The sequence below is a fragment of the Erythranthe guttata genome, chromosome 12, assembly GCF_056151865.1.
Source record: "Erythranthe guttata isolate IM_541 chromosome 12, IM_541, whole genome shotgun sequence".
In the NCBI taxonomy this organism is placed as follows: domain Eukaryota; kingdom Viridiplantae; phylum Streptophyta; class Magnoliopsida; order Lamiales; family Phrymaceae; genus Erythranthe; species Erythranthe guttata.
The window spans coordinates 4,615,870-4,637,384 of record NC_142544.1 but is presented as its reverse complement, the minus strand read 5'-3'; the positions used below and the strand labels follow the sequence as shown (position 1 = coordinate 4,637,384).

Sequence of the window (21,515 nt, the reverse complement as noted above, 5' to 3'; positions counted from 1 at the left end):
CTCGCTTAGCTGATAAACTAACGGTAAATTGACGGAAATGACAAACAGTGTCATATATTGAAACATTTGGGACCGAATGTGTTTTTTTGTGAACATGGGGCAAATACGATACCAACGCAAACTTGAGGAATAAAAAGTGTAATTGTCCCGTTATTTATCCGCTTTATAAATAATAATTTATGTTGTTTTTCTATTCAAAAATTAAATTAAAACTATGTTAATTTAAGACAGTACGTAGCTCGTATAGCTTAAGACTAGGGGTGCAAACGAGCCGAGCTTGGCTGTTTTCGCGAGCTCGAGCTTGAGCCATGTATTTTCTTTTTAATATTATTAGAAATTATAATAAAAGAATTCAAAATAAAAAAAATGACCTCTAATTTTTTTTTATTATTTACATAAATTTATTATTTATTTTATATTAATTATATTTAAAATAAGAATTAAAAAAAAATGAAAAAAAAACTCGCGAATCGGCTCGCAAGCTCACGAACAACAACTAAAAATGAGTTTGGGCTCGACTCGTCAGAAAGCTCGAGATCGAAATATTCGAGTTCGAGCTTTTGTGAGCCGGCTCACCTAGCTCACGAGCTGGCTCGGCTCATCAACACCCCTATTTAAGACGCCTTTCTCTTATTATCAATCTCCAAACAATTGTTCTTATATATGCTCTTATACATTATTGATTATACACATTGTCAGCAGAAAGTACAGTGTTCAATAATATATAACTTTATTGTAGCTGATGTTGGGACTGAGCTGAAATAATATTTGCCCATCTTGTTATATTCTCTCGTAATCGAGCTTATCCGACTGCAAGTTCCCGTTGCGATTTGTCAGAATTCGCCATTTTTAATCAATGAAGATATTAAAAATAAAATAAAAATAAATAATCTGTCAACAAGAACAATCTGGAAAATTCTATTACCTTGATAAGCATGTCAGTTGGAAGCCAAGCTGGTGCAGTTGGTATTCCTACCCATGCAATCTGCATTGCAATAACACTACTTCACAAATTTTATACAAAATATATATATATATATATATATATATATATATATATATATATATATATATATATATATTTTCCCTCATATTATTAATGATTTCTCAGTATTTATTAATTAAAGGGATAAATAATTGGAGTTGGTTCATTCAGTGTAGGAAGCATTTGCGCGTGCGTATTATCGTGTACTTACAAGTGCGTATTCGCCCGTCTCAAATACGCGCAAGTCCAGCACCTATTACAAAAATCATGTACAAACAAAAATGAAAGGTTTTTAAAAATCTATAGAGTATATATAATCGGTATTATTGCTTCACAACAAATCTAGATTCACCTCGCCTCGGTCTTCGTATATATAGTCGAGGCCCTTGTAGTAAGGTGGATGCCCTACCGATAAATACTGAAAAAAAAATTACATACACTAATATCGGTTAACATTACATTACATACATGCACCCTTTCTCCCATCATATAGTTAGTCCAAGAAATTCGACAAATATTTCGATAAGGGTAAAAATGTCATTTACTACGCAATGTCGGTTTTTGGATAATAAATTTGAACTCTATACGCAGAATATTAATTTGCAGGGATTTTAATTAATTAAACTCACATTTACACTATTGAGATACTTTTCCTTCTCAACTCTCACAATCTGCCCTTTCTTCACTGCACGGAAAAAAAATGTAAATATATATGGGAAAACTACGGTTTTCATCCCTCGCGTTTTCTCCATTTTCATATTTGGTCCCCCACGCTCACAAAAAAATTACATTTGGTCCCACATGTTTCAAAAATTCAACACTATTTAGTCATTTCCATCAATTTTCCGTTAAAACTAACGAAATCTAACGTGTTTCCATCACTACCGTAACTGACGGACTAACGATAAATCGACGGAAATGACTAAAAAATGTCAATTATTGAAACATGAGTGACCAAATATGTAATCGTTGCAAACTTGAGGGACGAAAACTGTAAATTTCCCAAATAATATATATACATATAAAAAAATAAAAATAAAAATCATGAAGAGAAATATATATATATATATATATATATATATATATATATATATATATATATATATATATATATATATATATATATATATATATATATATATATATATATATATATACTGACTGGAGTAAACAGGTTTCTTGGGCTTGGGAGCAGCTTTGGTAGTGGGTTGAGCAGTTGTGGTAGTGTCTTGAGCAAGATTGTCACTAGGTGCTGCTTCTGAAGATTTAACGGCTCGGATACTTAGCGATAATCGGGCGGGTAAAAGTCTCGATTTTGTGAAGAATGTTGATGATGATGTGGTTGAGAAGGAGCCATGAGAGAATGATGTTGAGAATGCCATAATTGGGAAAAATAAAATTAAAAATAATATATGGTCTGAAAATAAGTTTTTCTTTAGTGTCACTTGTTAGTTAATATCAGTTGGTATGTAGATAAGGTTTACTATCTCTCTACTGTGTTGTGTGTGCTAGTTTCTTTGGTTTTCTTTTTTTTTTTTTTTTTTTTTTTCTTTTTCTTTCTATTTTTTTTTATTTTTGCAGATTGAATTGTCAATTTGTTCTTTTATTAAATGAAAGGGAGATACTATAGTATAGACATGGCCACGGGGCGGGTCAGGTCCGGGTCCGACTTTTAGGGGACCCGAAACCGACCCCCGGGAAGCCGGGTCTGGGTTCGGGGCGGGTCCATCCGGGTCCGGGCCGGGTCCGGATCGGGTCCTGGTCCAACCCAGTTTTTCAATTATTTATTTATTTATTTATTTTTTTTAAACAAAAAAAAAAAACTTATATTGAAACTTGAAAAACATGAGATTAACATTAAATTCAAAATTAAAAAATAATTGAATTTAAACATTAAACAATTTTCGAAAAAAATAAAACGATCATGGGAAAATTGTTTTATGGGTATTTATAAGTGAAAATAATAATTGAGAAATTTTTCAAAGTTTAAAAAATTAATATTAATCTTTCTTTTAAATTAAATCGCATTTTTTTTTATATTTTTCAAAATTAAATATATATATATACATTTGTCATTAGTCGGGACTTTTTTATATTAATAATAGTCAACATGACAATTAATAATTTATAAAACATTAGTTATACAATTATTATAATCATTTGATAGTGTTATTTATATTTTTTATATTTATAGTTAGAATTATTATAACTAGGAATATATATAACATAAAAGTTGTAAAATGATTATAATAAATAATGTTAAATAGATTATTAATTATCATATTCATGATTATTAAATAATTTAATTAAATTATTAATAAATATAATATAATATAAAAAATGGACTTGAGCTTAATTCATTTAAATCTTACGATTCGATTCTAATATCTGAATAAAATGTAAATGCAAAAAATAGATTAAATCATATGATCTACGATTTAATTCTTACCATTTTTACAAACTAAACCAATTATTAAAAGAGAAATCACATCATAATATTTTGATTATACTAGTCAGTATATAATGTTATTTTTAAAGTAAGAATATTAATTGAAATGAGATATAATCTATTTTTGTTAAAATAAACATCATTTATATTTTTAAATAATTATCTTATGATAAAATCCTCAATAATATTAATAAGTTCTTGTCAATAATTGAGGTTAATCGATTTAAATTAATTGAAATTAGTTATAATCTATTTTTTTAAATAACCATATTATTTTATTCTTCATTCGATTTTTTCACACTATCGATTTTAATAACATAAGTGAATTAATTCAATACTTTATATTTTCAGTAGTGGAGATTATATTGATATATTAATTAATAATAGATGTTTTGAAGTATTGAACCGTGATTATATATATTTTTTCTTATATTGCATTTGCTAATTATTTAATTAAAATTATTTAATTAAAATTATTTAATAATAATTAATATGAAAATTATTAATTTATTTAACATATTTATCATTTACACCATAGCTGTATATTATATATATTTATAGTCTATTTTTAATTAAATATGTTGGTTGGTCTAGTGGTAAAAAGCTGTACATTCTTCCCTACTGCTCTAAGTTCAAATCCCAAAATGTGCATTTTTGGACAAAAAAAACCGGATATTTCTGGGGCGGTTCAAATCCCAAAATGTGCATTTTTGGACAAAAAAACCGGATATTTCCGGGTTGACCTGTCGGGTCCCCGGGTTCGGGCCCTCAGGTCCCCCCGCCGGGTAGACCGTCGGGTCCCGGGTCCAAATAAACGGGATCCGAAACCGACCCGGATTTGGCCGGGTCCGGGTCTGGGTCCATGGTCAACGGGGCGGGTCGGGGCAGTCAACGGGGCGGGTCCGGGTCAAACCCGGCCCGTGGCCGTGTCTAGTATAGTATATATATATATATATATATATATATATATATATATATATATATATATATATATATATATATATATATATATATATATATATATATATATATATATATATATATATTGGTGATAAAAAAATTGGGCAAATTGTAAATAATCGCATATGCACAAACTTAAATGCACATATGTTTAAACGAAAAACAGTTTTGCAAATAAGTGAATTCCCTTGTAAAAAATATCCTTTAAAATATAATATTCATCAATTTCATCCATATTATTCTAACTTAACAAATATTGCACATTGTCCCCCAATTTTAAGAAATATATCACATTAACTTCAATTTTTTATAATTTTTTGAATTTTGATGTTTAAGAAATTTTTTTTTCTGACGCCTCGGCGTTGACATTTTTTATTTTATTTTTTTCTTTCTAATTTTTTATTTTTGAATTATCTTCTTTTCCCGTCATTGACCGGTCAACGCATTAAGATTATTGTGAACACACTACAATAATCTTACTATCTTATAGAGTAAATGATGTGTTGTTTACTATACATGATTAATGATGTATTAAGTGTTCTTTGACAAAAATGTCGTCGTTAATTTTGCTAGATGTAGGCCTCTATATTATTTTTGTGAGAAATAATTAGGGCATGGTTGTATTTTAACATTTATAACTTTAAGTAGTGAATTATGATGTATCAAAAATCGCATATCCTTTTTTTTAATGAAGGAAGCCGCAGTCAACTATGTAGGTGCACGGCATAAAGTTACACTTTCTCGTATAATAACTTGTAAATCATACGACCAAAAAAAATAAAAAAAAAACATATATTAGATGGCACGAGTCATCCTATGATAAATCGAGTTGATTGCATGCGAATTAGTAAGTCCAGGTATGAACAGGCAATGTTTTTTTGGTGGCAAAACACAATACCGGCTAAAGTACAGGGTGCAAAGTGCACTTAACTCTAAAATAAGCCTAGGATTGGAAACTGAAATGGAGTTTCGGAAATTCCGCCGATTTGGATCTGATTTTTTTTTTTTTTTTTGCTCTTGGAACATTATTTTTCATTTCGAATCACAAACATTCGGATATTGAATTTTCCCAAAATTTTCACATATTTCTTGGAAAGGAATTGAAATATGGGTTAATCTCAAAAAGGCCCATGACAAGGGCACTTAATTAAAAAAGAGATATCCAACTTTTTTGTCTTTCAAATATTTTCAGCCCATTCAAACTTATTTGCAACTAAGGAAAACCCTTTTATATATACCAAAATTACCCCAAATTCCTTGAAATCCAATTCAACTTCAATTTCATGATTTACACCCCAATTTAGCCCAATTTCACCAATTAACCAATCAACTAATTAACCAATTTTGACCATAATTTTAATTTTGACCCGCCACCACCGGAGACCGCCAGTCAGCACGCCGTTGACCGTCGGTCTCCAGCGTCGACTTTTTTATTTTTTATGTTTAATAATTTTGTGTTCTCTTAAAAAAATATTTTCATTGATATTACTGTCTTGGCTGCTAAATTACTATCTCTAGCAGTTATTTAACAGTTGGAGACAGTAATTTAACTGATTGACTTTTTTTTCTTAAAAAAATATTATACTTATATTACTGTCTTAGCTGCTAAATTACTGTCTCCAGCAGTTATTTAACTGTCGAAGACAGTAATTTAACTGTTAATTGACTTTTTTTTTTGTTTTAATATTTTAATTAAGATTACTGTGTTCGTTGCTAAATTACTGCCTCCAGCAGTTATTTAACTGTCAGAGACAGTAATTTAACTGTTAATTGACCTATTTTTTTGTGAAATTTTGTTTTTTCTTAAAAAAAATTATTTTAATTAATATTATTGTCTTGGCTGTTAAATTACTGTCTCTAACAGTAATTTAACTCTCTGAGACAGTAATATTACTGTATTAATCAATTTATCGTCTTGGCCTACATTTTTGTTGTTTTCAACTGTAATATTACTGTCTCCAACCGTAATATTACTGTCTCATGCAATAATATTAATGTTTGTGACAGTAATATTAGTAATATTACTGTTCGGAAAAATAATATTCTTAATATTATTGTCCCAAACAGTAATATTACCGTCAGAGACAGTAATTTAGCAGTCAAGACAGTAATATTAATTAAAGTATTTTTTTCTTATAAAAAAAATTCACCAAAAAAAATTTAAAAGAAAAAAAGTCAACGCCGGAGACCGGCGGTCAACGACGGTTGACCGGACGGAAAAAAAATCGGAAAAAAAGTAAGATAAAAAAAAAGTCAACGCCGGAATCTGGCCGGCAAAAAAATTTCAGAAAAAAAATTATTTTCTGAAAAAATTAATTTCAAAAAATTATTAAAATGGGGGTTAATGTGATATATTTGTTTAAATACGGGGTCAATGTGTAATATTAAGGAAGTTAGAGCATAATGAATGAAACTGATAAGAATTATATTATGGAAAATATTTTAGACGAAAGACACGGGGATGTGCTTATTTGAAATACTGTTTTTTTTTTGTGAACCAATGTGCATGTAAGTCGCTTGTCATGTCCCTTTTTGCCAATTTCCCTTGAAATATATATGGGAAAATTAACAATAACCCCCTCATCTAGGAAAAGTAGTTAGGGAAACACCCCTCCTAAAAATAATTAGAGAAAACCCTCTTATCTAATATTGCACCCAAATGATATTTTCATAATTCCAAACTTATCATTAATTGTCCAATACACTATCTCTCCTCATTTTTCCTCTTTTTCTCTACATACATTTTTTTTTCTCTCTCCTCATTTTCTTCCTCTTCTTCCTCTTTCTCTCTCCTCTTTTTTCCTCCTCTTCTTTTCACGTACACACACTATCTCTCTCATTTTTCCTCATCTTCTTCTCTACGGTACTCTCTCTCTCTCTCTCCCCTCTTTTTTCCTCATCTTCTTCTCTACAGTACTCTCTCTCTCTCTCTCTCTCTCTCTCTCTCTCTCTCTCTCTCTCTCTCTCTCTCTCTCTCTCTCTCTCTCTCTCTCTCTCTCTCTCTCTCTCTCTCTCTCTCTCTCTCTCTCTCTCTCTCTCCTCCTTTCCTACTCTTCTTCTTCTTTGTACAAATGGAAAAGGTCGTCACTCATATCATCAACGGGATTGAAGCCGTATGCACATTAATATTCTTTTTCTTACAATAAATCGCTTAAGAAATTAAAAGAGAAAAAAACAACACCCAATTTGTTTTGAGATTAATTTCTGCAAATATGTCATGAGTGTGAGTAGATCTATCAGAATTTCCTGTTGATTTTGACAAGATTACAGTTTGTTGGGAACAATGTATGAATTTCAAGGATTCTTCATCTTCTCTCTTCTCTGTGTTTTTTTTCTCTCTTTTCTGCTTGTTATATTTTAATGGAGTTTTTCATTAAAGTCGTTAATGGATGATATCAGTTCTTGAAACTGGGATACTGGGAGATCGAACTCCCACTGTGGTTGAGAAAATGTGGTGTGGCGGCAGTGTGAAGACGATGGGGAGGTAGATTTAGGTTTTTTTGGAAAATCGGATGGATAATGGCGCGGGTAGAGAAATCCGCGCAGGCTGGATCTTTAATCGACTATGTACATTTTCAATAGTCGATTACTTTAATTGACTATGCTCTAGTAGTCGATTAAGGTCAATCAACTCACCCTTTTTTTTTATTGATTTTTTCGTTTATTGATTTCAATTGCATAAATCAATTACAATGTTTGTATATATTTTGTTTTTGTAAAATATAGTTGATCTTGTATTATTTTGTAGTTGTGATTTGTTATTTTTAATAATCAAATTCTTAATAGACTATGTTTATATCTCATAGTCAATTAATAAACCTGATAGAGTAAAAAAATTAATTTTTTTAAATAAATTAAAAAAAAATGGCTGATGAGGTGGCATGTGCATAGTTGGTTATAATGTTGATGAGGTAACATGGACATAATTAGAAAAAAAAGTTTATTAGGGATAACCCCCTTGTTCATATTTTCTAATGAGGTAGATCCAATTTTTTTTCTCCTTTTTGAGATAGACCCAATTTTGCCAACTTGGCAAAATATATTATATAATTTGCCTTTAGTACCCCTGTTTTATTTTTAAACGATATTTATTTCCTTTACTACGTGATTTGAGATTTGCTGATACGTTGCCTAAAATCACGGAATAAAATTACGTGAGATCATTGGCCGTTATATCAAATCGTGTACAATATTTTTCGAAGGTTCTCTTCAGCGTTCAAGCGGTTTTTTATCGTCTTTGAAGATTTCTGCACCGTCGTTGAAATAGGATCGAATTTGAGCGTTCGTTGTTGGACGTTGTTAACCGGGTATGAATGCGTTATTCGTTTTTATTTTTCGCTCAATGTCTAGGATTGTCGATTACGGTGGTTACAAATTTTTACGAGTTGTGTTGATACTTGATTCTATTAAGTAGAACGTTTTTTAACAAAATTATTCCGTCATATATACATCGTTATTTTTTGGCGGATGATGTTTGTTTGGAAGAGGATTGACAGAGTTAGATGAGGATGGTTCACGCATATCGGACCAGAGTTGTTTTATATGAACATCGTAGTTGGTTTACGCATTAATTGAAATAACTGTCCGCTGCCGTGGAGTTCATGAGTCTGATCCCGGTCGATAGTTGGTTTATTTTTTTATAACAGCCGATTTAAGTGTGCTGGGTAGTACATTAAAATATAGTTCGTAGTCTTTTTTAAATTAGCGTATGGATTTTGCATTTTAAGTTTATTTTTAATGATATTAATGTATTGTCATTCAAATGTATTTGCAGTCTATTTAATCATTTTTTAGTATGCTGCATTTTTAATTTTGTTTCATGATTTTAGGTTTTTTCGATGGCGAATTTCGTACGGATTTTGTTGAGGTTTGGTGGGTTGGTTGCTATAAAGAGGTGTTTACGATGTAATGGCTCGGTAACTTCGGTTAAGTTTTAAACCGTTGTAATACAGTAGTATACTATTATGAATACCGTATGATACTACCATTATCATTTTATTATACTATTATGAGATTATTAATGTACTAGAGTTTTTTAACTCGACATATTGGTTTGATTGTGTTATGATGTGTTTTATGTATTTTATCAAAACCCTAGATTGAAATTATGAGATTATTAATGTACTATTTTATTGGTTATGTTGGAATACTTTACGTTGGTGTTGTTCTCAATGTTCTTGTCATTTCAGTGGTATATTGTTTGTAACACAATTCATATCACTACTATAACCGTAATATACTATCATAGAAGATCAATGTACTATATTGAAATTATTAATATACTATGTGGTTGAATAATACGGGATCCATAGTCGATTAACGAGATCCATAGTCGAATTAGATCAATAAGATAATCTATTACATGATAAAAGGAAAATTAACCAAATTGATTAGTATTTCAAACAAACATAATTTTCAGTTTCCATATATATTATTATTTTTTCATATATATTATTATTTACCTTAATCGTTTTCATATAATAAGGAAAATTACCCTAATTGATTGGTATTTCAAACAAACATATTATTTAGTTTCCATATATATATATTTTTTTTCCAATAGTCGATTAACTAAACCCATAGTCGAATTAGATACATGGGATAGTCTATTAAAAGATATGAGACAGTCTATTAATTTTAAAACACAAATCCGCCGCCGTCACTTCTCAAATTTAGGGTTTTGATGATTCTTCGGCCCATAGTCGATTAACGAGATCCATAGTAAAATTATACCAGTGGGATAGTCTATTAAATGATATGGGATAATATATTAATACAGATGTAATTCGACTATGCATCTCGTTAATCAACTATGGGCCGAAAAATTATCAAAACCCTAGATTTGAGTAATCCTAGATTTAAGTAACCCTAGATTGGAGCAGTGACGGCGACGGCGACGGCGGCGGCCAACGACGATATCACTTCTGGTGGATGTCATGCCCATCAATTGTTGCAATATCACTGATTTAGTGCTCGAATTCGGTATGCGATTATAACAGATCTGCAATTACACAAACGTAATAGTCGATTTAGCCAAAACATATCAACAAATCGATGGATGATAGCGATTCAGCGAGTGGCGACGACGTACCTACGACAGCTTGCTCGGAGTGCACGAAAATCGTCGTTTCACGGCAGTGCAGACGTCTTCCCCTTTCAATCGGCCGTACCGGGAAGTTGTTCTGGGAGGTTTTGCAATTTATTCGATAGTGGGTTTGGGATGATAGTGATTTAACGGAAAAATAGGAAGGGATTTGATTTTATTTCAAAAGGTAAAGTAACGGGTTTTGTGGGATTTGATTGAGGGTAATTATGTAATTAGGAAAAGTTTGGGCTGTTATCAAAATGACAAATATAAATTTGGGTCTACCCCTATTATTTGAATGTTTAAGGGATCTATTCTAGAAAAATGGGTGGCTGAAATTATGAAGGGGTTTTTCTCAAATGGTGCAAAATAGTTTGGGCCTCTCCGTATTAAAAAGAAGTTATATATATATATATATATATATATATATATATATATATATATATATATATATATATATATATATATATGAATCGAAATAATTTCCAGTTTGATTTCAATATTTGAAAATAATTTTGAAAAGTCGGACTTTTTTTGAAAATCCTATTTTTGTTTTAAAAAAATTGCACTTATCTTATCAAAAATTTTCAACTTGGTAATTAATTATTTTATTCCAATTTTTGAAATTTTGATTTTCGTTTTTTTCTCTCCATTTTTTGCGAATGGAATTGGAATTACTCTTTACTTAAGAAAAAAATCGAAATTTTTCCAAAAGTGCTACTTCCGATATGATTCGTCTAATTTCCACCCCTAAATAAGTCTTGTACTTATTCTACGAAAAGTCTTGCATTCAAGCCATCAATTATTATTAACATAAGTTATGATGAGTATGTGTATATTATGAATTATACGACAAATAAACCGATGTAATTTTACTTTAGAACGAACAAGACAAATTTCACAAGTTTTAGAAGATATATGAACCCACATTGAACCTAAATCGACAAATGTTCTTCGCACAAAGACCCATTGATAAGGATGACCGTGTGAATCCGATTCTATACGATTGGTTTTTAACAATCTTGTCCATGTCACACCTAATGAAAGATACCGAAATATTTTGCACCGTAGATTTACAAACAAAATACATACATACATGTGAATGTATATATGCATTGAGTAGCTACTTGTACATATTTTCTATAAAAAAAAAAACCTATTTGTACGTATTTATAGTGTAGAATGATGTATTTAATTAGATATATGATCCAGTAAACCATTTTCAATGGTTCTAACAAAATTGACTAATTCTTGAGTCCAACCAGCCGACCATTAATTTCAACAATTAATCTTTATAAATTTAATACAATCGAAAACAATAAAATTATATTAACTTAGCGAAATATTAAATTATTCATCGAATTGGAACAAAAAGAAATTATTATGTACACGGAGTTATTAATTTATGGAGATTTTTATTTCGAATCGGTTATAGTGTATGTCTAATTTTGTAAAAAAAATCGAGATCCATACTAAAAATTGAAGAATTGGTGACTGGCGGAGCTTATTGATCCAACGAAAATTTGTTAGCTTTCCCAATCAAATTTCTCCCAAATGGACAGCGATTCCAGAAACCCTACCTCCGATCGCCACCCTAGTCACGGCGGCGCTTCCACGAGCATTCTTCCCATAACAGCAACCACCGACGACATCGCACCGTCCAGCAGCAGATTGGCCCGGGTCGAATGGCCCACCATTGATGGCCCGCTTGGCCTCTCGCACGAAGATTCGCTTGCGTATGCTCGCAGATTCTTCAAATTGGGATTTTTATGCCTGCCTTTCCTTTGGGCCGTCAATTGCTTCTATTTCTGGCCAGTCCTTCGCAACCCCCATTCTCATCATTCAAACCCTCGCCTCCGCACCTGTAAGTTTAATTTTTTTTTACAGTTATTTAGAATTTTAGTGCTATAATGTGTATTGTGCTGTTTGAAACTGAATTTACTGTGATTTTTTAATTTTTTAATTTTAATTTTATTTTTATGAATGGTGGATAACCTAATTCTAGCCCACCATTTAGTTTATGGATAGTGTATGCAGGTAGCTGTAGAATATTTGTATCAGGTTGTAGCTAAATTTGGTTGTATTTTATGTTGCTATTGGGTTCATGTAAGTCAATCCGATATATATATTTATTATATAAGGAAATTATTTACTTTCTGAATGCACATCTGAGCTTAGCTCTCGCAGCAATATTTGAAATCAAAATCACGATCATGGTCGCGAATAATGCAATAGAATCTAATTTGGCACTATAACATCTGCCTATTGAACTATTGAGTAAGTACCAGTCTTATCTATGAGCAACAAACAATAGCAAGAACATTTTAGTTAGATGATTAATTCTTGCTGAGATAAGTTCTCGGTTTACTTTATCTAATTTGTCGGTGGGTTCATGATGTAAGATAACCAGCGCCATTTTACTGTTTTAGTGCACTCACCTATACTTGAAAGGAGAAAATTAACGTTCCGGGGTTGGAAGGAAAGGAGAGGAAAAAAAGTAGCAAATGATTAATTTGTTCTAACTCTAATCCTAGATGACAATGATGTCCACTGAAACTGAAAGAATAACTTAAGTTTAAAATTTATAGGCGAACTTTGAGGCCAATTTTTGCACTTGCTGAAATGCCTATAGCAGAAAACTGTTTTAAAATTTGTGATAAGCTATCAGTAAAACTTGAACTCAACGCTCATTTGGTAACTAAATTATCTTTAAAGGAGGCTTCCCTTGAACTGAAAAAGTCCCAGAATTTCCCTCCCGAGTTATTTTTTCGTGAGTCTGATTTGCGTACATACAAAACATATCGATTCATCTGATGGTAGGCCACCTGCCTTAGAGTGGGTATGTCTCCCTTTCTACAGATTGTCACTACAATGCAAACTTATCCTTCTTAGTTCTTATAACTCCAGCTTTCAGCATTTTAACTTTTTCTTAATCTCTGTGGTTCATCTACTATTTTTAGTTCTTAAGCTTTGTAATTTAGCACTCCTCCGATTCATTTTAAATGATACTGTGACTGCTATTAACAGATCTTGTTGGATCAGCAATTGGTTTCACGGTGTTCACAGCTATTCTATCCTCATGGGCTCTTACCTTTGCCATTGGAGGGGAGCGTATGTTTGGGCATGTTTGGAAGGAATTGGTATTGTACAATGTGGCTGACAAATATGGCTTAACTGGATGGATCTAGATATGTTCCTATTTCCTACTTGTATACGTTCGGTATCTACATGCACTAGTATGTATTTTTTTTTCCTGAAAACTATTTGGGGTGTTATGTTCAGTTACTGCCTTTTAATTACGGCTTTATAAACAAGTTGCTTTGTTGTTGTTGTTGTGCTAATCACAGGGGTTGTGTTTTGAAATCCCTTTTCCTATTAATGACACATGGGCTCTGTGGTTACTGTTTGATATAAAGGATGCAAAATTTTGTTTTTTTCGTTCTTGATTATATGAGTAGCAGTCTTAATTCTAAAACCCCAAAGGAGATAACACAATTGGAATCTTTAGAAGGTAACTATCATTCTTGGTTTGGAGATCACCACAAAATATAGATGCCGATTGGAAGTTTTGGAGTTACATGTTATTATATTGTTCTTTGTTAATGTGATGGTATGGGATTACAACAAATTCAACCAATTATGCACAGCTTAAACTTGAAACTGCGAACTGGAATTCTGTAGGTCTTATAATTCTGGGCTCATTGAAATTGTCTGACTATGTATAATTGCCTCAGATTGTGTGAGTGAACGTCTAGAAACAAAGTTCAGCATAGAGTTTGTTTTCTTGGATTGAGAGGTGCTTACGGTTTTTTTATTCTACTCGTCTTTTTTCAGTAAATAAATAATCATAAATCTGCACTGAATTAGTAGTGATACAAAGTACGAAAAGATAATATATCCGTTCTTGCTAAGGGCTTTCTCTGATTACTCGAGAATTAATCGGGGAAAAAAGAAAAGGAAATCTTTGAATATGTAGTTTCCTTGCTAGTGTTAGAGACAAAAATGGTTTGGGAGCAGATTAGGTGGATACTCATTAACATTTAGGACAGCGTGCTAGGAACATGCTAACAAATTGCTGCAAGATTTTACGTTTAATTACTCAGTCTAACTTGTTATGAAGCATGCGGGGTAACATTCAATAGAATTGGTATTAATTGTGAATATAAACTAAACTAAAACCTGCAACTACTGACTGATGAAAAAAATAATAAAGAATAGATCAAAAAGGGAAAATAACTTTCATGTTTCAACTCCGGCCACTTTGCTTAATGAAACTAGAGCAGCATATGATCAAAAGCTGTTTGGGAAGTATAACCCGGAAAGCTTGTAAGAAATTCACTGGTCTATTGAGTTTACACGAAAGCTTCCAAAGGGTAGCTGTTGAACTTGTTTTACACAATTTGCTTTTGCAAACCGCTCAAATATTCAAGAAAGATTCTTTTTTCTTGCGAATCGTTGACAGTTTGTTGGATTCCTATAAGTTCCTCATTAATATATATTTTGGTTTTCATCTGCTTCATCCAAGGAGTAGAGCAGCGTAACGATGTACAGATTGTTCTATCACCTTTGAACATTCATTCAGCATTCATATACTTTATGAACTGTACGTATTTGCATGGTATTCTGTTTGAGTCAACATGAGAAGCTTTGCATTTATAAAGGTCAATTGGACACAGTCCAATGACCCGCGGAAGAAGTTCTTTGCTTATAAGAAAGAAAAAAGTTATTTGAATTTTGTATACTTTCAGATGACTGAAAAAGTTTCTGCTTTCAACTCCATTTTCTCGTTTTACTTTATTGGGTTTTTTCAATTGTACGTAGCTGATATATTGTTTTAAGTTTATTAGTGTCTTAGCTCAGACAATTGAGATGCTGGCTTTTGACTACTTCCCAGAGTAAATCCGTGACTATCAGGAGTCAGGACCAATAGCAAGTGACTTCGAGAAGGTTGGTTGGCTTATTTCTTAAAGTTGTTTATTGTGAACAAATTTAAATAGGTTTTTGTATTTCCAATCTGTCAATTTTCCCTTACGAGGCTGGGATAGATAATATATATCTAACTAATTCAGGAAACCAGTTTGAAGTTTTGCTTTTGGCTATGGTGGCTGCTGTTCAATTTTGACGAACACTTAAATTTTCTTCTTTTGTAAAATTAGTGACACCGTTTGAATAAATTTGGCAGTTTTACTACAAATGGAATAATAGCTCTTATGGTAAATAGACTCGGACGCACAATACAATATGTTAGATAACGCGTACTATTTCCTATAGATAATTGGAATTTTCAATAGCAATGGAAAAACATATAAGATATAACTCTTTGAGCAAAGAATGGTTATGATTTTTAATAGAGTTGTGTATGGTTAACTATCATCTCTTAGTATGTGCATTTGCCTTCTACTTCACACTGTAATATATACTCAGTCGTTTCAATTGATTAGCTGCATATATTGGCAGGCTGACAAGCTATTCGAATTTGGAAATACATGCTCGTTATTATTTAGAAAGTTTGTCAACATCCACTTTCTTAATTAGTATTGGAGAGTTTGTCAAATTTCTTTCCTGGTAGGAATTGTGTTATATTTTCTCGCCCATAGAACGAAAATTGAGAGAATTTTCGAATGAACCTGCATCATGAGAACACCAGTGTATTGTTATCACCGAGTCGTGTTACTATCATACCCCTAAAGGCACTATCAGGAGGAATTAAAATCACTTCATGCTTAAAAGCCGCGCAGCCACATTATTCAGTTTCCTATTGGGGTTCGATAATCGAGCACCAAAAATCACGGAGTTTTGCAATTCATGTTTTTTTTCCATTAGTTTGTAATAGACGTATTATTTGGCAAAAGAATTCAATTTAATGTCCAGGGATAAGCCAGCGCCTCATGGGTGCTTACACATATATGGGACGCGTGTAAGACAGTTATCGAGGAAATTAGCGTAATTTATTACTCCGTTAAATGGTAAGCGTTTGGAGTGTATTCAGTGAATATTAGGTATCAAATTTAAGCAATCTCACTGGATTGACAAAAGTGATTATGTATTAACTCTCCAGCTATGCGTCCATGCATAACAATTATTACCCGTCCTCCTATATAAACGGGGCTTGCGCCTCTCGATTGAAAACACCATAGAAAACTTTGTGCCCTTTTACTGTTTGGCAATGGAGGCGTTCCTATCATTGAAGAGGAGGCCTGAAAGCAGAAAAGGGCATTGGTCGTGCGATGAAGATAAGCTCCTAGTTGAACTTGTCATACGTCACGGTCCAAGGAATTGGAGCACAATCGGAAAGAAAATGAAGGGAAGAAGAGGTACGTGTTTTAATGTAATTGATTTATTAAATTTTTGTCATTTCTTGAAATTTTTTTTTTGTTAATATATAAATCTAAGAAACGGAAGTTGTTGGATCTGAAACAGGGTCGAGCTGTAGGGCGAGATGGATGAACCATCTGAATCCACAGGTTGTGAAAACACCGTTTAGCGAAGAAGAGAAGGAGAGGATTCTCCAGCTTTACAAAGACCACGGAAGCAAGTGGTCTTCTTTTGTAGAGTTTTTCCGTGGCAGAACTGATTGTCAACTGAAGAATCTGTACCACTCATTGGCGGCAACTAGAAAAAAAGCCAAAGAACCGCAGATCCCTTACTGGGCGGCTCCTCCCAACATGGGAGGATCTATGGATTTTTCCGGCGGATCGGGTGGTCTCACTAATGTTTCGCAATTTGCTGATGTGGCGTGGTGGGGGAAAAAGACCGATTTGCCCTTATTCAATGGTGGTGGGGGTGGTTCCTCTTCCATCTATGCAGGGGGTTCGACTTTGTTTGGGGCCCACCGTCCCAATCCAGGTGGCTTTTATCCATTTGAGAACACTAACATTGGAAATGGCTATTACGCCAATCTGGGAAAAAACAATGGAGATCCTATGATGTCTCGTGCTAAATCTGCTGCGCCTCAGGCGAAGGAAGGAGCAAGAATGAAAAACTATCAATTCATCGACTTTTTGGGGGTCGGAAAATTTCAGAATAATTAGCAGCTTTTACTATCTCTGGGAATATTGTTTTATCGTTATTGGTCTTTTCTTCTTTTTCTTTTTCTTTTTCTGTTTTTTTTTTGGGGTTTATTGGTCGTTTGATTTATTTTGTTTTGTCAGTGAACGAGTTTTAGCGTCAAGTGTCTGTGTCGTGTGACTTTGAGCACACATTGTTGTTTGTCGTATGGGGTTTGCAAGAGAAACTCGGTCCTCGGACGAGTACTTGATTCTCTTGCTTTTTTTATTTTTATTTTATTGAATAAACGATGTTTGAATTCGTCGGAAGTTATGAAAACTTGTGCTATTTGTCTCATATACAAGGTTTTGTTTGGCTATTGTTTACTTATGATGCAATGTTTATTATCTGTAACTTGCTAAAATATATTAATTATCATTTGTTATGATTTGCTTACTGTATTTTCATTTATGAGAAATGAGTGAGAATTTGCTACTTTTTGAAATGAAAAAGAGAGGTATTGATGAGTTGTAGGATTATAAGTATTGTTTTGTGTTATTAATACAATTTATTTCATATGTAGTATGTTGGATTACAGATGTTATATTATATTAATTATTATGTGACTTTTTGCTATTTTTATTTTTTTTATTTTTTATTGAAAGGACCTCATGAAATCATAAATTCAAAATTTGGTCAATTGGCACAATTTGTCTTTTGCTCGTCTCGACCTGTTAGTCCACCACTCGTGGGCTTAATTAGTAGGTTGAAAAGTTAATTTGCTTTACCATTAATTTTTTTTTTAAAGTTTTTTGTTATGTTTTATTAATCAACCCCACAAATTTATCCAAAAAAAAAAACAAAAAAAAAAAAGAAAAAAAAAACAAAAACAAAAACAAAAAAGAAAAAGAAAAAAGAGGCCCAGTCATTTCAAACTCAATTTATAGAATTATTATTCAAACAAGCTTAATAAACTTGACATTCTTCTAAAAAAAATGATGTTAAAATTTTAATAAATTTGATATTGAAAATCCAATGTTTGTTTATATTTTGGACATGACAGAAAAGACTGCAGTAGTCAAATTATGTTTAAAGGTATATATTTGGGACAATTTTTTTTTATTGAATTTTTTTATAGAAAAAGCATTAAAAAAATAATGTAATATTTATTTTTTTTTTATAGTGAAAATATTTTTTGTTATTGTAATAGTCAAATTATGTTTAATGGAGCAATAAACTTTTGGAATTGCTTTTTAGAATTTGATTGAAAAGTTTAAGAAACATAAATTCATTTTCGGAAAACAGTGAAAAGAAAATGGGAAAACATTTATATTAATTTTCTTTTCCTGCACTATTAATTGTATTAAAAAAAAGTCCTTAAGCATTTGTAGAGGAATTTATTTCCAATAAAAACAAGAAATAAATAATTAATTGTTTATCCAATATTATTGTTATTGTCATGTTTGCATTATGACCACTTTTTACAGGGGTGATAGTGTTAGATTTTACATAGTTTTGGGGTTCCTTTTTGAATTTGTAAAACATCTGGGGTATACACCAGAAAATCTGTACTCACTTCGATTCTGATATAAATTTTTTACATTGGACCAAAAATAAAATAATGAATAAAAAAAAAACCCCCCTATTAGAGTTGCTCTTATTTAATGCATATTGAGTATGATTCTATTGAATTTTAGGTTGGAGAAGAAGTTACTTGGAGTTGCATTGCTTCTCTTTCTCTTCATATACTTACAAAATTGGACGTTGATATCTACCCAAATATACAAACACGTACTAATAAGCATGTACCAATGTATACCAATTGAAAATAACCGTTACAATTGCATTCGGTACGGTATTATTATTCAGTACTTTACCACTATATTGCAATACGATAGTGGTATTGAATTTCTAATACCACGGTTATACCATACCGTACTGTAATTTACATTTTTATAATTTAACTACCATTTTGTTCGATTTTTACTTGTTAAGACTTATTAAATAAAAAGACAATTATTACTTAATATTATTAATTGGGTTAATGGCGAATAGGCCTATGACAAGGGCACTTAATTAAAAAAATGGACATCCAACTTTGTTGTCTTTTAAATAATTCCAGTTCATTCAAACTTATTTGCAAATAAGAAAAACCCTTTATATATATATATCAAAATTACACCAAATTCCTCGAAACCCAATTCAACTTCAATTTCATGATTTACACCCCCAATTTCACCAATTAACCAATTTGACCCGCCGAGACCGCCGGTCAACCACCGTTGACTTTATTTATTTTAAATATTTTTTTTCCGACAGGTTAACCGCTGGTCTCCGGCTTTGATTTTTTTTTAATTTTTAATTTTTAATTTTGTTTTTTCTTAAACAAAAAATATTTTAATTAATATTAATGTCTTGACTGCTAAATCAGTGTCTTCAACAGTAATTTAAGTCGAAGACAGTAATTTAACTGTTAATTGACTTTTTTTTTTTAAATTTTGTTTTTTCTTAAAAAAATTATTTTAATTAATATTACTGTCTTATCTGCGAAATTACTGTCTCCAACAGTAATTTAACTGTTAATTGACTTTTTTTTTGTTTTTGAATTTTTTTTTCTAAAAAAGTTTATTTTAATTAATATTATTGTCGTGCTGCTAAATTACTGTCTCCAACAGTAATTTAACTGTATGAGACAGTACTATTACTGTCCGAGACAATAATTTTACTATATTAATTAATTTTATCGTCTTGGCCTACAATTTTGCTGTCCTTGACCGTAGTATTACTGTCTCCGACCGTAATATTACTGTCTCATGCAATAATATTACTGTTTGGCACAATAACATTAGTAATATTACTGCTCGGGAAAGTAATATTTTCATAATATTACCGTCCCAAACAGTAGTATTACTGTCTTATACAATAATTTTATTGTTTGGGACAGTTTTATTAACATTGTTATGGTATTCAATATTACTGTCTCAGACAGTTAAATTACTGTTCGAGATAGTAATTTAGCAGCCAAGACAGTAATATTAATTAAAATAATTTTTTTAAGAAAAAAAAATTCAAAAAAAAAAATAAATAAAAAAATTCAGAAAAAAAAGAGTCAATGCCGGAGACCGACGGTCAACAACAGCTTACTGGTCGGAAAAAAATTTCAGGAAAAAAAAAGTTTTCAAAAGAAAAAAAAAAGTCAACGCCGGAATCTGGTTGGAAAAAAAAATTCAGAAGAAAATTATTTTCTGAAAAAAAAAAATTTCAAAAAATTATTATAATTGGTTCCATAACGAGGTATGTACACATCCCTCCCAAACTGGGGGGCTATTAATATTATCTACATCAGCATTCCATAACACGTCTCATCATCTTCTTACAGATTAAGAGCCAATAACCGCCCACCAGTCGCCCAAAAAGAGAAGATACTCCGTACTATCTCACAAAGGGTAACACCACTTTTACTAAGTCATATCACAAGCACATTAGTGGATCTCTATACTAAACAATAACGCCATCTTCTTTGATAGGCAGGGTCGCGCAGCAATTCACCGCAACTCATGTGTTGATCTCATATCTCGAAATGCGAGAAACAGAAATAGTCCCCATATTGGGTACGTGATCCCAAATACGCATCACTCCAACTTATGAAACAATTAAATCTTCAATACAAGTACTTGAATTTTTTTTACCCCAATACTTTTCAGGCATAGAGACACCAAAGACAGTAGACATACTACCCATACACCAAGCACGGATGAGCACAAGGAAGACGTGGAAGAAGAATAAACTTTTATAGTTACATAGATTACGTTTCGATATTTCAATTTATTTGTTTTTTACGAGTTATTTCCCTTCGCCTCACGGAGGCTTATGACGATTTAATCATTTCCTATTAATGATTAAATCAAGTTTCTACTTTACTTCTCAAAGTTATTGTTCATTTACTACTTAACCGTTACGACGGGTTGATATCATTTCAACCCTACAAACACTTAAAGAAATTAAGATAATCCCCATAGCCTAGACAGCTAGATTATCTGAATCTCTCT

At 31.8% G+C, this 21,515-nt stretch overlaps 3 protein-coding genes across 6 annotated transcripts; 2 read left to right on the top strand and 1 right to left on the bottom strand.

Annotated features, from left to right (window-relative positions):
- Positions 1 to 613: 613 nt before the first annotated feature.
- NDHO (NAD(P)H:plastoquinone dehydrogenase complex subunit O) lies at positions 614 to 2,564 on the bottom strand. The gene is made up of 6 exons (XM_088827425.1): positions 2,148 to 2,564; positions 1,615 to 1,670; positions 1,338 to 1,403; positions 1,197 to 1,238; positions 926 to 985; positions 614 to 810 (listed from the first exon to the last, which is right to left on the bottom strand). The coding sequence occupies exons 1-6, from the start codon at positions 2,365 to 2,367 to the stop codon at positions 781 to 783; spliced, it is 474 nt and encodes a 157-aa protein (XP_088683551.1). The 5' UTR covers positions 2,368 to 2,564; the 3' UTR covers positions 614 to 780.
- Positions 2,565 to 11,706: 9,142 nt separating this feature from the next.
- On the top strand, positions 11,707 to 13,856 carry LOC105950106 (gamma-secretase subunit). The gene is made up of 2 exons (XM_012973422.2): positions 11,707 to 12,343; positions 13,507 to 13,856. The coding sequence occupies exons 1-2, from the start codon at positions 12,034 to 12,036 to the stop codon at positions 13,665 to 13,667; spliced, it is 471 nt and encodes a 156-aa protein (XP_012828876.2). The 5' UTR covers positions 11,707 to 12,033; the 3' UTR covers positions 13,668 to 13,856.
- A 179-nt stretch (positions 13,857 to 14,035) lies between these two features.
- LOC105950111 (transcription factor MYB73) lies at positions 14,036 to 17,823 on the top strand. 4 transcript variants are annotated; one of them, XM_088826436.1, is made up of 4 exons: positions 14,036 to 15,412; positions 16,351 to 16,445; positions 16,538 to 16,793; positions 16,900 to 17,823. In XM_088826436.1, exons 3-4 carry the CDS (start codon positions 16,646 to 16,648, stop codon positions 17,508 to 17,510), a joined length of 759 nt encoding a protein of 252 aa, XP_088682562.1. In that variant the 5' UTR covers positions 14,036 to 15,412; positions 16,351 to 16,445; positions 16,538 to 16,645; the 3' UTR covers positions 17,511 to 17,823. The 4 variants fall into 4 exon arrangements, with proteins under 4 accessions (XP_088682562.1, XP_088682561.1, XP_012828884.2 ...); XM_088826435.1 differs by having other exon boundaries at positions 15,327 to 15,426; XM_012973430.2 differs by lacking the exon at positions 14,036 to 15,412 and having other exon boundaries at positions 16,303 to 16,445.
- The last annotated feature ends 3,692 nt before the right edge of the window (positions 17,824 to 21,515 follow it).